The 17,188-nt window shown below is 43.7% G+C and overlaps 1 protein-coding gene across 1 annotated transcript in view; it reads left to right on the forward strand.

The window, feature by feature from the left end:
- Window positions 1–5,542: 5,542 nt before the first annotated feature.
- Window positions 5,543–17,188, forward strand: part of LOC308288933 (rho guanine nucleotide exchange factor 5-like) — a gene marked incomplete at both ends in the record, with an annotated part of 34,811 nt that continues 23,165 nt past the window's right edge. Inside the window, 3 exons of the mRNA XM_080730407.1 lie at window positions 5,543–5,649; window positions 7,139–7,202; window positions 16,878–17,148. Of these exons, the coding sequence (XP_080586533.1) occupies window positions 5,543–5,649; window positions 7,139–7,202; window positions 16,878–17,148 (442 nt within the window). The remainder of the gene's footprint in view (window positions 5,650–7,138; window positions 7,203–16,877; window positions 17,149–17,188) is intronic.

Genomic DNA, 17,188 nt, shown 5'->3' on the forward strand with positions numbered 1-17,188 from the left:
AGTTGCTGACGTGGGAGGAGTGGTCGAGGCTGCACCCCTCCAGATGGAAGACACAGCGACTCGTCATCGGACCAGCTCAACGACAGCACCCATGGACAGTCACCTACTGTCCCCACCAAAGGGAGGAGACATTCCCACACCTCAACCGACCACGGACAGAGACAATGATGCAACAACACCCAGTAACCTCGCCACTACATCGCCAGCCAGACCCAACATCAACAGGGCAGGCCGTGCCAGTCTGTTATCCGGTATTGGTGAGCAGGTGGTGAAAATTACTGATGTAGCTGCTTTGTTTCCACGTAGAGAATTTAAGATGTATGGTGGTCAGATTTCTGACACAGGGTCTGATATGTCTTACAGTAGCCTTTGTAAACAGATGGATGAAGGTTTACAAGAAGGGTTTAGTGAGTCTGAGGTTATTCGCACTGTACTTAAGATAACTAAACCTGGTACATTCAGAGAAATGCTAACCAACAAAGATGACCTTACTATGAGTGAGTTAAAAAGGTTTCTCCGCTCTCATATTAGGGACAAAAACAGCACTGAGCTCTTTCAGGAGCTTAGTACTGCTAGACAGCAAGATAAAGAGAGTCCACAGCAATTCTTGTACAGAATTATGGGTCTGAAACAGAGGGTTATTTTTGAGTCACAACAGCCAGGTGCAGACTTTTGTTATGACAGAAAACTGGTTCAAGGTACATTCCTTCACACACTTTACCAAGGGTTGAATGAAAAGAATAACCATGTCAGATGTGATCTCAAACCTTTTCTCACAGACTTGCAGGTTAATGATGATCTTCTCCTAGAACAGATCACCAAGTCCACTAGTGAGGAGACAGACAGGTTGAGACGCCTTGGTACCGTGACTAAAACCCGACCAGTGACTGTAAATGCGGCTCAGACTGACCAGACCGACCAGACTAAAGCTCAGACTGAACAGACTGACCGACAGACCAAAGTTGACTCTGAGTTACAGGCTAACCGTGCTGCTATTCTAGAGCTGACTGCACAAGTTACCTCACTGACCAAACACTTTGCCCAGGTTGTCAAACCCATAGAGCCTGTGACTTCTGTAAGCCCTTGTCCACCCCCCACCCAACCTTCCACTCGACCCCAGACTTTGCCAGAGAACAGGGGCAGATGTCATGATTGCGTGGAAAAGAACATTAGGAGCTGCCCTCACTGTTTCCTCTGTGGCCAGGAAGGACATAGAGCAGTTGGCTGTCTGAAAAGAAAGGCATCGGGAAACGAGAGGAGGTCACTGGAATGAGGCTGCCAGTGACCGATGCCAGTAACAAGCCTCCAGTCCAGGTTAACTCACTTGAAGCAGTAAACCCAGTAAAACCAACTAGTCAGTGCCAACCAACACCCAGAAAACGTGTCGCACAACTAATTGGCAAGCGATGTATGGTCTCATGTGCAATCAATGGGGTCCCCCTAGAAATGCTGCTTGACTCAGGGGCACAGGTCACCATGGTGGGGAGGGCGTGGGTAGAAGAAGCGTTGCCCAGTGTCCAAATTCAGCCACTCTCATCCCTATTCCCAGATCAACCCCTTGAAATATCTGCAGCAAATGGCTCAGCGGTTCCCTTTGATGGATGGGCTTATGTTGACTTACAGATACGCAGTGAGAACCATGGACATGCTGACATCCAAGTGCCCATATTGATCAGTCAGAGTTGTGTTAACTGTCCCATTTTAGGTAGCAACGTCATTGCAGAAATGATCAAAGAGAACAAAGAACAGGTGGATATGACTGCCATACTGAAGGAAGCCATGAGTGTCAGTGAAAACACAGTGGAAACCCTGATTTCTGTCCTCCAGATACTGACCCCTGATGAAACACCTCCCCCGTACACTGTGCGAGTTGGAAAGAAAGGACTGACTATCCCCGCTGGTCAGATCTGTGAGGTGAGGTGTAGAGTCAGAGCATGGCCTCGGGGTGGAACAATGCTATTTGAGCCCAGCCCAGAGAACAACTGTCCTGAGGGTTTAGACCCCTTTCCCACTTTAGTAGATGTCCCCACTGGCTCATCAAAAATGGCCAAAATCCCTATTCAGAACTTCACTAAACATGACATCTATCTGTCACAGAGAACCATATTGGGCACACTTGAAGAAATCACTGAGGCCAAACCCCTTAACCATTCCCCCAACACCCCAAAGCCCTTAAGCCGTCCCACTGTTCAAGCCTGCTCCGCTCTGACTAGAGAAAAATGGCATCCACCTGTCGAACTGTCACACCTCGAAGAGGATGAACAAAGTATAGCCCGAGACATGTTATACGAGGAGTCAGATGTCTTTGCCCGAGATGATGCTGACATAGGTTGCATCCCAAACCTGCAACTCAAAATTCAGCTAAATGATGAGACACCAGTCCAAAAGCGCTACAATGCCATCCCAAAACCCCTTTACAGAGAGGTAAAAGAGTATGTACAGAACCTGCTTGACCATGGCTGGATCAGAAAGTCCACTTCACCGTACTCATCTCCCGTGGTCTGTGTCAGAAAAAAAGATAAGAGCTTGCGTCTATGCGTTGATTTTAGGGAGCTAAACCGCAAAACTGTCCCAGACCGTCATCCGCTCCCACGCATTCAAGACCTGCTAGATAACCTGGGGGGCTACTCCTGGTTCTCAATACTCGACCAGGGCTCTGCTTACCATCAGGGCTTTGTCGATGAGAGTTCCAGGCACCTGACCGCATTTAGTACCCCTTGGGGTTTGTATGAATGGCTCCGCCTCCCCTTTGGCCTTACCAACGCACCAGCGGCCTTTCAAAGATGTATGGAGGGCGTCTTTGATGGCATGAGGGACGAATGCTGCTCTCCTTATCTAGATGACGTGCTCTGCTTTTCAAAATCATTCCATGACCACGTGGAGGACGTGAGGCGGGTGCTCCGTCGCCTGCGGGAGCATGGCATCAAGTTACGAGCAAAGAAATGTGAGCTGTTCAGACGTCAAGTGAGATACATCGGGCGCCTAGTGACAAGTGAAGGTGTCCAGATAGACCCTAAAGATCTGGAAGCGGTGTTGCAGCTAAAGGAGAGAGAGCCAAAGAATGTGGGGGAAGTCAGAGGTCTATTAGGCTTTTTAGGCTATTATAGATCCTTTATACAGGACTTCTCCAGGATTGCACGACCCCTGTTTAAGCTCGCAGAGGGTCCCAGTCAGCCCAACCAAAGACCTGTTCAAGATAACAACGCTGCAGCCAAACGAAAAGTCACAAAGTCTGGCCAGCTCCCCTCTAGTACACCTGTCCAGTGGACCCCCGAACACAGTGCTGTTGTCTCTCGCCTTGTAGACGTGCTGACCAATCCACCCATTTTAGCCTACCCAGACTTTAATTTGCCCTTTGTGTTAAATACTGACGCATCCAACGAAGGTCTGGGGGCTGTGCTCTACCAACAGCAGGGAGGTAAACTCCGCGTCATAGCTTATGGATCCAGAACACTCTCTCCCGCAGAAAAGAATTACCATCTCCATTCTGGCAAGCTCGAGTTTCTGGCATTGAAGTGGGCAATCTGCGATAAGTTCAGGGATTATCTCTACTATGCACCCACATTCACTGTGTACACAGACAATAACCCCCTTACTTATGTTTTAAGCACAGCCAAACTCAACGCCGTCGGACATCGCTGGGTGGGTGAGCTGGCGGATTTCCACTTCACGATAAAATACAGGCCAGGAAAGGCGAATGCTGACGCCGACACACTGTCCCGTTACCCAGTACAGCTGCAGGGTCACGTAGGGGAGTACACTGAAACTCTGCCCCCAGATGTAGTTTCCACCATATGGCAGGGGAACAAAGCTGCGGCTGAGAAGGATGTGCCATGGATGGCTGCACTACAACTCACCTCTGGTGGTGACGATGATCCCCCTGTAACAGTCCCCACCATCACCACAGAGTACATCAGAGCTGCTCAAAAGGAGGACGCATCAATCAATGAGGTGATGACATTGAAGAGGAGGGGATGGAACCCCAATGACAAAGACAAAAGACAAATGGGACAAGAAACAAGGAGACTAGTACATGAATGGAACAGACTCAAACTGGACAAAGGAATTCTGTACAGACAGGCAGGAAAATGGAAACAGCTCGTTCTCCCCAGTAAGCTGAAGTCAACTGTGCTCAAACACCTGCATGATGACATGGGTCATGTCGGAGCTGACAAAGTAATCCACTTGGCAAGGCAGAGGTTCTATTGGCCATTCATGCAGCGTGAAATAGAAGACTATGTCATTCGCCAGTGCTCTTGTATCAAGCAGAAAAGACCCACCATCCCAGAAAAAGCACCCATGGGTTCAATCACAACCAGTGCCCCATTTGAGCTTATTTCTATTGATTATCTCCACCTCGAGCCAAGTAAAGGAGGTTTTGAGTATATCTTAGTCTTGGTAGATCACTTTACACGCTTCGCACAAGCCTACCCAACTAAGAATAAGTCAGGCAAAACCGCAGCTGAGAAAATCTTCAATGATTTTATTCCCCGTTTCTCCTACCCTCAGAAATTACACCATGACCAGGGGCGGGAATTTGAGAATAATCTATTCCAGCGACTCCAGCAGCTGTCTGGCATCTCCCATTCTCGAACTACCCCGTACCACCCCCAGGGGAACCCGGTGGAACGCCTGAATCGAACCCTGTTACAAATGCTCCGCACTCTCCAAGAGGAAAGAAAAGCTGAGTGGAAAGACCATTTGCCCCAAATAGTCCATGCGTACAATTGTACGAGACACGAAGCAACGGGCTATTCGCCATTCTTTCTCCTCTATGGTAGAGCCCCACGTTTGCCCATTGACTTAGTCTTTGGCCTGAAAACTGATGAAGAGGTGTCGAGTCGACAGGAATTTGCACAAAAGTGGGCTTCTCGGATGCAAGAGGCTTACAGGATCGCCTCAGAGAATAGCCAAAAGTGCTCAGCAAAAGGGAAGAAATACTACGACCGTGGTGTTAAAGGCATTGCACTTGAGCCAGGAGATTGCGTGCTTGTCAGGAACCTGTCCGAGAGAGGTGGTCCTGGCAAACTCCGTGCTTACTGGGAGGAGAAAGTTCACAGAGTCATTGAAAGGATTGGGGACGGGCCAGTGTACAAAGTTCAAACTGAAAAGGGAGACCGAACTATCCGTGTGCTGCACCGTAACCTCTTACTCTCTGTAAATGACTTGCCATTCGAACAAGATGAACAGTCCTGTCATGCACAAAAGAAACAGAAGAAACAGAGAGAAAGACAGGCTGACAGCAGAGAAGCAGCTGAGCAGGATTCTGGTGATTCAGCTGAAGAGGAGGAATATTCGTACAGTCTCAGACGGTTACCTGTGTATACAAGGAGGACAGTCAGGCATCAGGAGCCTCAACCTGAACCCCAAAGTACTCTCAGAGCTGTAGCACAAGAATTCCAACCTCTAAGACAAGCACCAGAACAAGGTGATGTGCATCAGCAAGAGGAAGCTGTTCCTGTTGTCATACCAGCAGCAGCACAAGCACCAAGACCAGCTGATAGACTGCCAGCTGAGAATGTTCAGGAGCAACCTGTAAGGGATGATGATGAGGGTGAAACAGGCCCAGGAGTGCCAGAGGAGATGGTTGAACCTGACGCAGAGCCACAAGATGGAGACGGACTACCTGCAAGGAGGTCCACCAGGACTGTGAGACCCAGAGAAAGATTCACTTATGAACATTTCGGTCAGCCATCATACCAGCCCTGGAGACCTGGAGCAAACGCCATGTTCACGTGTGTGCCTTACCCCATGAACCCTTACCAAGTCCTACCTGAAACCTGCTACTACCGTACCCCGACTGTATGGACTTATTAGATATAGGACAGTAGACTTGCACTTTGGATTTGACAGATACTGACTGATTTGATCAACATTGACTAACCCCTGACCCCGACACAACTTACCAGACACTACACAGACCAGACTGATGACTTTTCCCAGACTATTACCTGACTAGACTGCTTGTTGGGTTTAGTTCTAGATGTCCGGAGACATCTCTTAAAGCAGGGGAGAGTGTAGAGGGTTCAGAAAATGCCTCTATTTATAGTTTTCATTAAAACAGTCACCCCCCATTTTTTAAGTTTATCTGAGCTATTCTCAACATTATCTGACACTTTGTATTGTATGGGATTTCCCATCTTATTAGACTTCCCAGTCAGTAGATGGCGCTCCCGCGCTGCTGTGAATGACCTGAGGAAACAGTATAGTCTTGGCCCCACGCATGCGCAGTCAGTAATAAAACGCTGCTGGCTGAGCAAAGCAACACGTTATAACTGCGTCTGTTCCTCGTCATTTACAGGTATTAATTTAACCTTTATAAACATTCCTAAAGATGTTTAAAACTACTGTGAACTGTCAGTGACATGTTTGGTGACGTTTTGAGTGTACACAAAGTGAGTTTGGACCAGTAGTTTTATTGTTTTGTGATTTGTTTGATAATGGCTGCTGCCAGATAGAGTTCTCCACTCTGCTGCCATACAGAGAGCACACGTGGGTCATGTGCGCGTGCGTGTGTCGATAAGAACGTCGTGTTCTATTTGTTTACACTGTGAATTTGAGCTAATGATATGAATGTAATGAAAGAGTATAGATTTGGGAACTGTATTATTGTTTTGTTTATGGAAGCTGATGACTGTAACTACAGTATTAAGTTTGTTTATGGGAGAAAGGATTCACACACTCACACACACATGCACTCACTCACACATACATACAACCAGGTTTATTGTTTTGCACTTTATTTTCGTTTTATGAAGAGAATCTGTATAAGGTTTGGGTTACTGTAATGTTGAGTTATGGTAAACTTAAAGGAGTACTACTTTTTTTGCAAGTGTTGTGTTTTCTGACCAAATGTGAACTAAAAGAGTCTGTTGGACTGTTACACTGTATTTTGATAATGGGAAAACCTGAAATGACATGTTATGGTGATATTGCAGTACAGTATATTGTGATATTGAGAAGATATTGTGATATTGAACTGATGCTGAGATGTTATGATGATATTGTGATTATGGTGATATTATTGAGATTTTGAAATGATTATTGAATATTTTGATACCTGTTTAGACAGTAATAAAACGCTGCTGGCTGAGCAAAGCAACACGTTATAACTGCGTCTGTTCCTCGTCATTTACAGATACACAGTGCACCTTGCCTGTGCATCGCTTGTACCGTCCCAGATTCCCCTAGGTCTGAGGCCGGTAACATAGGCCTAACGGCCGGACTACACCAAGAAATGCGCACATACGCGTGTACAGTCCGTGAAGACGCTCGCGTATGCGTAAACGCTCCAGGCTACACCAAGGAGGGAGTATATGTGAGGAAGACCAGATAGTCTATGTACAAAACGCATACGCCTACTTAAAAAATAGAACCGATCCTATTTTTAGGGAATGCGTATCCATGGTTCACGCTATCTGTACGCCTGGTGTAGCCGGCTGAATTGATATACATTGGATCTATCCAAAATGTGCATACGCACGCATACACACTCACGCGCGCGAAACGGCTTGGTGTAGTACAGCCGTAATGCAACAGCGCGACAGACAGACAGCGTTGTGCACAACTGTGCGCCTTGTCAGTAGCTATACTGTATATTCCATGTCCATCAGTTTTGGGCCGACGATATCATTTGATAACAAGACAGACCCCAGCCAAACTGCGAAAAATTGCCGATCTACAAGCTCACAATGAGGTGTGTCTACAGACTACACAACATGCATGCTTGCGAGTTTGCAGATCTGGTGAGCTACCCAAAGGCATACTATTGATTAGATTTGATTAAATAAGCCATGTCACAGTGACCCATTGTAATTTGGCAACTTTCTTGAGCCTATTTATTGTTGAATCAAGTAGGCGTATAGACTATATTTATTGCTCCTAATAATTAACAAATTAAGCCAGCAATATAGCCTACATTACAGCTACGTGATTTCATCTGTTCTGTAGGATATTATTCAATCATTAATGGGGAATGACGCCGTTGCTGTCCGTGGTCCTGGAGGCAGGCTGGCCCAGGTGCCCACTGAACGGCGGGGGGACAGGCGGTGGTCCGCGGGGTGTCGGCGCCTGGGTGTCGGCGCCGCCTCGGTTCAGTGTATATAAATGTTTTAATTGTCCCTCCATCAAACCATCAAGCTTGAAGTACAGAAATAATACTATTGCGAGAGAGAGAGAGAGAGAGAGAGAGAGAGAGAGAGAGAGAGAGAGAGAGAGAGAGAGAGAGAAAAAGAGAGAAAGAGAAAGAGAAAGAGAAAGAGAGAGAAAGAAAGAAAGAGAGAGAGATGGGAGGAGAGATGCGCACATAAACTCATTCCTTTTTTTTTCTTCTTCCACCCCTATGAACTGCCGCTCTACGCACAGCTGAATCGTTCGCTTATAATATAGAAGCAGCGGCCGCGCATTGCTTTTGCAAAAATAGAAGGTCTTTCCTAGGGTCGGAGTGGTGATGTCTATAGCAAAACGGGGACACCCTGCCATTCCGACAGGTTTATTCGAAATGGCGGTATTTCTGAACCGAGACGTTATAGGGTCGTAAAGGCGATGTGCATAGAAAAGAGGGAGCACCCCGCCATTTCGACCCATAGAAGTCAATGGTCGGAGTGGCAGGGCGTCGGTATGGCGGGGTGTAACCAAAAGGGAGTTACCACTACCAGGGGGGCGGCCATCACCTGCCCCAAAGAGGAGCCCCAGCACCTGGCCTGCAATAGAAATGACAGTTTTCCTTTATAATGAGATTAACCTTAAAGCTTCAAGTACTGGATAAAATGACTTAATTATGCAAGCTATGCAAGTTATGCAACCATGAGTGCTTTATCTTCGCAGGCAATTCATGAATAGGAAGGTTTGGAGTTGTGGGTTGATTAAGTTGTAGACCACGGAAACAAAACAACAGTTGCCACCGGCTCTGAAATGGCAAGGCAACAAGTGGCCATGTTACAAAACTTATACTAAACTATACAGTTCTGAAACAGTAACAGAGAGATGCACAATGAACCTACCGCGTTTGCATCAGAAGCACACACGCAGTTGTACTGTCCACAGCACCAGACGCCAGGTAGTGTTAGGGTAGTGTAATACTGAAATGCACATAAAGCCCAAGTTTACATTCATGTTGGTGGAGACACCAAATGAACACTATATTGCAGAAAAGGAGGACCGCCAACCTACCTGGTGTGCGTGGCGATTTAGCACCGCACGCCAGAGCAGGAGCTCCAGAAGGAGTCGTTTGTAGCCATAAGCTAAAACGACAAACGATCGGTCATGATCAAGTTTACACTACAGCGCATAACAGTCATTGTTTGAGCAGCAAAAGAGAAACACACAAATGTAGCTGAAACCCTAAAGGCCAGCATGAGCTGCATGTGGACACCTGTAGTACTGTGCAAACACACACACACACACACACACACACACACACACACGTGTAAGGCGCAGCACCCTCCAACTCAGAAACAACAGCTAACTCGCAGCTGGAAGCCATGCTGCCTAAATACTGCCATCAATTAGCTCACTAACAAGTGGGAGGAGGATGGGCTGTGGGAACCAACGCCCACACTGCTACACTGACATACAAAAACAGCAAACACACTCGCAACTTCCCAGAATTGCACCTTTCTAGTTAGTGTGGTTGCCCGAAGGCCAACACACTGTAGTTCTGGAGAAATTTTATTTTCACTGGATAAACTTTTCTACTGCCATTGGAAATTGATGGAAACCAGATGCAATTGAGTATTGGTTGAGCTTCACATGACAGTTAGCATGCTGCAGAATATAGTCATGAGTATTGGTTGAGCTTCACATGACAGTTAGCTTGCTGCAGAATATAGTCATGAGTATTGGTTGAGCTTCACATGACAGTTAGCATGCTGCAGAATATAGTCATGAGTATTGGTTGAGCTTCACATGACAGTTAGCTTGCTGCAGAATATAGTCATGAGTATTGGTTGAGCTTCACATGACAGTTAGCATGCTGCAGAATATAGTCATGAGTATTGGTTGAGCTTCACATGACAGTTAGCATGCTGCAGAATATAGTCATGAGTATTGGTTGAGCTTCACATGACAGTTAGCATGCTGCAGAATATAGTCATGAGTATTGGTTGAGCTTCACATGACAGTTAGCATGCTGCAGAATATAGTCATGAGTATTGGTTGAGCTTCACATGACAGTTAGCATGCTGCAGAATATAGTCATGAGTATTGGTTGAGCTTCACATGACAGTTAGCATGCTGCAGAATATAGTCATGAGTATTGGTTGAGCTTCACATGACAGTTAGCATGCTGCAGAATATAGTCATGAGTATTGGTTGAGCTTCACATGACAGTTAGCATGCTGCAGAATATAGTCATGAGTATTGGTTGAGCTTCACATGACAGTTAGCATGCTGCAGAATATAGTCACGGCGACCACACTTGCAATTTCCAATTGCATCTTTTCTAGTTAGTGTGGTTGCCAGGGCAACCACATTATTACTCTGGGGAATTTTGCAGTTTTTACAATTCTTAGTCTCATTGACTTGAATGGGAAACTCCATATATAGTGAGTAACTTTTAGGTATCTGACCTTTCCCATTGACTTTGAATGGGAAACACCATATATAGTAAGGTAACTTTTAGGTATCTGACCTTTCCCATTGACTTTGAATGGGAAACACCATATATAGTGAGTAACTTTTAGTGATGTAAGAGTAAGGTAACTTTTTAGGCAACCACACTCGCAATTTCCCAAATTGCAATTTCTCTAGTTATTGCCAGACCCATGAAATGGGTAGGCCTACATAAGCAAATGTCTGTCCGGGTTTTCTATATAAAGGGTATATATGATGATGACATGATGATGACATGCCTACAAAAGGCATGATGTCATAAATGATGATGACAGACAGGGGGTCTGGCACAACCAGGTTGACCTGGTCTAGTTATTAGTGTGGTTGCCACCCAAGACTTATGTCAAATTGACCGACTTCTTTGGGAATCGTCTGCTTGCATTTTGTTAGTGATATTTTTGGTGAGTGAGTTTAATTCATTCAAAATCCACAAATTGCTTCAGGGCAACCACACTTGCCCCTCCTACAGTAGTTATTATTATTAGGGCCCGAGCACTGCACCAGTGTAAAACCCTATTGAAATCGCAAAGGTTATTTGTTAGGGTTAGGGTTAGCCTTAGCAGTCAAAGAGGCCTTGGTCTGGTGTAAATAAGGTGTATTTATTCACCAAACAGTGTTGCCAGATGGGAAATATTGATATAGTCAATACAGATATATATAGTCAATACAGTTGAAATGAGGTACAGCACAAGTACAGTTAAACACCCTGCCTAAAAGGAACATCCCAATTAAGACCTTTTACTGTCTTTTTTATGTTGGAAGCCCTATTAGTGTGGTTGCAGGGCATCATCTGGGAATTAGATGTAGAGGTCAGCTCCATATATGGAGATCTAGTTGATGATCCAGTCGTCTTCATGTATGGATATCCAGGGTTTATCTTTGATGATGTGATGTCGCAACAGTGTGAGTCACAATGTCAACAATATGATGTCACAACAATGTGACATTGAGGTGTTACGACTCTACGGACAGGATGTTCCAGTTTTCATAGTTAACTGCAACCTATGGTCGCAATAATAACAATAAAACATATTTAGTGTAATAAACAATCTTGTTTGAGACTCCTACTTGACACAAAGTCAACACATGCTGTGAGGCCGTGGAGGCGGACAACTTCCTGGACCTTACACAAATAAAAGCCTGAAACTGGACTGGAATGACATGACCAGTGTTTTTAATGCCACAGATCTATGGTCAGATTTACTCATTTCCTGACTTATTTTGAAAAGCCAAACTGTATCCCATAGCAGCAGTCAGGGAATTTGGTAAATTCACAAAAAAAAAAACATTTTTTTTGTGGTAGGCTATGGCATAATTATCCTACATTTGGGCATTTTTTGAATTATTGATCGTACAACTTAAATTAGCAACTACAAATGCACATCACACCCACATTATTATTATTATTATTATTATTATTTACAAATTAACTTTCAAACTAAAGTTTTAAACATTATTGTTAAAGAGCAATGGATTCAGCATCATTAATATATCACACAAACATCAAATTAAGACATTTGTCCATGTTTGTAATATTTCCTAGTTTTAGGGCCCTATTTTCGTCCATGTTAAACGCTAAACCCCAAAACGTCTTTGCCTTTTTTTTTGCGAATTGTGACGACACAGTAACTTTCAGGGCTTAACTCCGCCCACTTTCAGCTCCATCTTTCTTGTAAGTCTTTGATGCATCAAGATCAGTCTGTACTAGTTCTACTTTGTTTCAGGGCTATTTCTCCTTCTAACATTTCCCTGTATTTTTAGTTTATAGAAATAACGTCATGCTCATTTTTCAAGTGCATAGCCTACTGCAGGCCTACTGACTAGATTTAGGAGACATTTGGAAGCTTTTGCTGCTGAAATGATGGATTATTTACATGGGAAAAAGGACAAGCTGTCCTATAACGTATACAAGTGAGAAGCAAAGCTTGCCAAAGGCTCTTTTCTTATAGTAACTCATTGCTAACGTGGTATTGGACAAGGACAGGGTGGGGAGGGGCATAGCGAAGGGCTAATTAAGCCATAGTTTACAAGACAGACAGATATCTCCTTTGCCCCACCTGATAAACGTTCATATTTAAAAGTCCTTACCCCCGGGCCATGGATGTGGTAAATATTGTATGGAGAACACAGAAGTACGTAGAAGTATCTTCCTTATTTTTTTTATAAAAAATATTTTAATCCAATCGGTGACCAAGTTTCTTCATAAGCTCTCAACTATCACTACTATTACAACTTTCTTTTAGAAAATGACTACCCATTGGATAAAAAACATGCTTATTATTAAACAATATGTAAGATATGGCTATTTCTGCAGGCCCATTACAGTATTGTAACATCTGTGGCCCGGGGGTAAGCAGTTTACATTTGAAATAAACGTTAGTTTAATAGTAGCCATGCAGGGGAAATGGAGAAAGCGCTCTAAAGGGTTTTGCACACAGGACCGTTGCGTTTCTTTCCGTTTGCTGCACGATTAAAACACATTGGATTTGGTGTGCAAGGCTGTGCGGAATCCACACTGCGGATCCGAAGAGGAGTCATAAAAGGAGTCAATGAGTTTTTTACCGCATGCGACAAGACGCACGAATCGAACTGGGTTCGATCGGGAAAAAAAACGCACAGCCGCAGCCACCTGCCGCATGGCAAATTCGGAGTCGGTGTGCATGAGGTCATAGAGAATCATTGTTTTCTTTAAAAAAATGAAATCGTCTGTTTTTTCCGTGCAAGAATAACGCGTCTGTGTGCAAAGCGCTTAAACCAGGTTGAAGCAGACACATTTCTCCGGCCAATAGCATGTGTTCACCGATCTCTGTGCCCGCCTCTTCTCCCCCCACCCCACTCTGTCTATATATATATTACAGTACTATTATACCATTATTTTTTGGCTTGAAGCGAGCCCACAATTGTTTGAGTAGGAACAATATTTTCTAGTTTGAATTAATAGCTGAAACTTGGGCAGCACCTCTGTGGTCCTAATGGGAGGTGCTCGGAGGACAACCAGTGAGCCGCGGCCCACCGAATTGCTGAACTACAGTATGACTCACCAGTTTTCATTGATACTTTACTTGTCTTGTCTTTCCATTTTCTCCAAAAGTACAAACATGCATATTTGCTGCCTTTTTGTCTCAGTCATTTAGCAACCCTTATTTTTGTGCCATCTGGTGCAACATAAAAAGAAATAACTGTAATTAGCTCTTAAGAAAGGTCTTCTATCTCCCTCTTTCTCCACACAATGGTACAGTTTGACTTTTTCTAATAGAATATGGGCTACTGGACAATAATCTGCTGCACAGCTCAGCAGTCAAAGCTGACAGTATATTTAAAAATATAAGTTGTGAATTTGCATAACTTAGAATTACTTCAACCTCTTTTATCTCTCACTCTTTCTTTTTCACATGACACAGATAAACAAAGCAACGGTCTTATTTCATTTAAACCTGTATTGCAGGGAGAAAATAAACATTTCTTCATACAGTAGTAATCCTGGTCGTGAGCTGAAACACGAGTCTGTTTCAGGTCCATAACGCATTAATAAAACCGAGAAAGCATTTTAACCACTATAACCATTATTTACTGGCTATTCAAAGAAATCTGGAACATTTGTGACAAATCTTTGAATATCTATCATTTTAAAGCGAACATTTTTTAATTCAAGTCAAGACCGAGACCAGATAAAATACATTAAATAAATACAATAAATATTGAAAATCCTCATTTGATAGGTACTGAGGTGTGGTTAGTGGTTATTATCCCTTTTCATTGCAGTTAAAAGTATGGATTCTCAGAACATTGGCCTAATTTAACATCTTGAAAAGTTTATAGTTCCTGCTATTATTTAAATGAAATGAAAATATCGACTTTGGAATTTTGGACACATTCCTGGCAGATGTTTTTAAATCTCTGCTTATTAACATTATTTAAAAACAACTGAAGTTTACATTGAAATGAATGCAAACCTTTGAACATGCATAACTCATGCTGTTTAAGCTATTGCCATGCAACGTCAATACACATATGTGCGTCTCTTCATGAAGAACAACTTTCACTTTCTGACTGTGAGTGTGTGTGTGTGTGTGTGTGTGTGTGTGTGTGTGTGTGTGTGTGTGTGTGTGTGTGTGTGTGTCAACAGCTTCCATGGCTGGTGGTGATTCTGGATTAGGGAAGGTAAGGAATTTGACCTTTGTATTGCAGACAGCTTTCAGGTGACACACACACACACACACACACACACACACACACACACACACACACACACACACACACACACACACACACACACACACACACACACACACACACACACACACACACATACACACACACACACACACACACACACACACACACACACATGCACGTGTGGCGGAGAGAGTTGCAGCCCCAGCCTGAAGCCTCAAAAGTCTAGTATCTGCCCTCGTTCCATAGGGATGTCCCTTTGGAGTAATGGTTAAGATATTGGACTTTCACGCGAGAGACCCGGGTTCGGAGCCGAGTGGGGACGTTCGGATCACCTCTGTTACACACGTGCACACACACACACACACACACACACACACACACACACACACACACACACACACACACACACACACACACACACACTCCTGGGTGAGAGATAGAGGTTTTGTGCAGCGACAGACCTGTTCCCAAATGGTCCGAACTTTATTTGTCCCACCGCTTTTTCTTCTGCTTTCTTTTTCTTTGAGGAAGCCTGATTTACACTGACTAGCAAACTTGTACTAATGTGCAGTGCATGCAGCTTGCCTGCTTGTTACCCTTAATATGAATATTAAGCCACTCTGTGGCTTGTGGAAGTGTTTTAAATCATAGATTGATTATTAAATAATATAAAAAATAACATGCACTGCTCGCTGGCACTGCACAGCAGTGCATAGTCTGCATACACACTTTATTTATTCTGTTGTGTGAGGGAAGTAAATGTCTGCTAAGAGGATTTAAACATCCAATGCAAGGACAGTAGTTATAAGTGTTTGCGTAAAAAAAAAAAAGAAACAAAAAAAGAGTATTTCACAGCATGCCTGTTCCTCGCTCGTATTTAACCCTGGCCAACACACTGCGTGTGCACGCGTGCGTGTGTGTAGGAATACGTTAGACAGGTCCAGATAGACAAAGGCTACGTCTTTGAAGACATAATCATGAATTAATCATGAAGCCTTTATTTATACATTTTATTTTATTTTTTACTAGTGCCTCTAGGACGTGTCTAGGAACCGGGTTACACCGATAGGCGGTAGAGATTTTTGAAGCGGTGGAAACCGCTTCCAATGAATGGCTTTGTGTGTATCACGCCCATATATGGTCAATCCAGTCCAGAATGAATAGGCTTTTTCAAAAACAGAATGTCCGTTTAATTACCATATATGGTGATCACAGTCCAGAATGAACAGGGTTTTTCAAAAACACAATGTCCGTTACCTTATGTCCATATATGGTCACTATAGGCCAGAATGAACAGGTTTTTCCTGTCCCGTACGTGTAAAATATCAGTCCAGAATGAATAGGCTTTTTCAAAAAGCAAAATGTGTGTCCCATGTCCAATGGTCATTTCAGTTCAGAATGAATAGGCTTTATATGTCCTGTACATCTAGAATATGTGTGCGGTTTCCCTCCTGGTCAGACCCCTCCCATATATGGTCATTTCAGTCCAGAATGAACAGGCTTTTTCAAAAACAGAATGTCCGTTTAATTACCATATGACCTCAGTCTAGAATGAATAGGGTTCTTCAAAAACACAATGTATGTTACTTTATGTCCATATATGGTCACTCCAGGCCAGAAAGAACAGGTCTTTCCTTATACCGGTTGGTATAATGGGTTTAAAAAGAAATAGGTGGGGAAACAGGGGCTCTCTGGCTGGGAGTTCTGCTGGATCCAAGACAATATCCTTTAATTTAAACACCTTTTCCTTTCATTTTTAATTCAACATCTTTTTATTTAAACACTTTATATTTATTTATGTATTTATTTAATTACAAGTTCTTATTTTAATGTATCTATATATTTTTTAAACCTATTATACCAACTGTCATACCGGCTCTCCAAATACATTCAGAATAAGGGTTCTATCTGTCCACCGCTTCACTTCGAACCGAGGTTCGTCTTGTTAGTTTTAGTTTTTTAGTTGTTTTTTTTTGGGGGGGGGGGGGGGGGGTATTGATGAACCTGGTGTTCCCAAAAGCCTTATTAGACGTGAAATGTCCCTTTAAGAGAATGAAATTAAAAGCTGACATGTTAACATGTGTTTGTAGGGGTCATTATCATTAGAGGATCGTATCCTGAGCGCTCTGCGTGATCTGGATGAGAAGGACTACAAGAGCTTCATGTGGCTTCTGCGACGTCGTGAAAATGTTGCAGGTTTCGAGCCGCTGACAAAGAGTGATCTGCAGAATGCTGACATCGGGGACGTTGTTGACCTGATCGTTGAACGTTTCCACGGTAAAGAATGTCTCATTATGGCCACTGTTCTGCAGAAGATCCAGAAGAATGATCTAGCGGGGATGTTTAGAGGCACACCAACAGGTAAGAAGAGAGGATGGATAATGTTTATAAGTTAATGTGG

Source organism: Nannobrachium achirus, assembly GCF_963921795.1.
Source record: "Nannobrachium achirus genome assembly, chromosome: 7".
NCBI lineage: Eukaryota > Metazoa > Chordata > Actinopteri > Myctophiformes > Myctophidae > Nannobrachium > Nannobrachium achirus.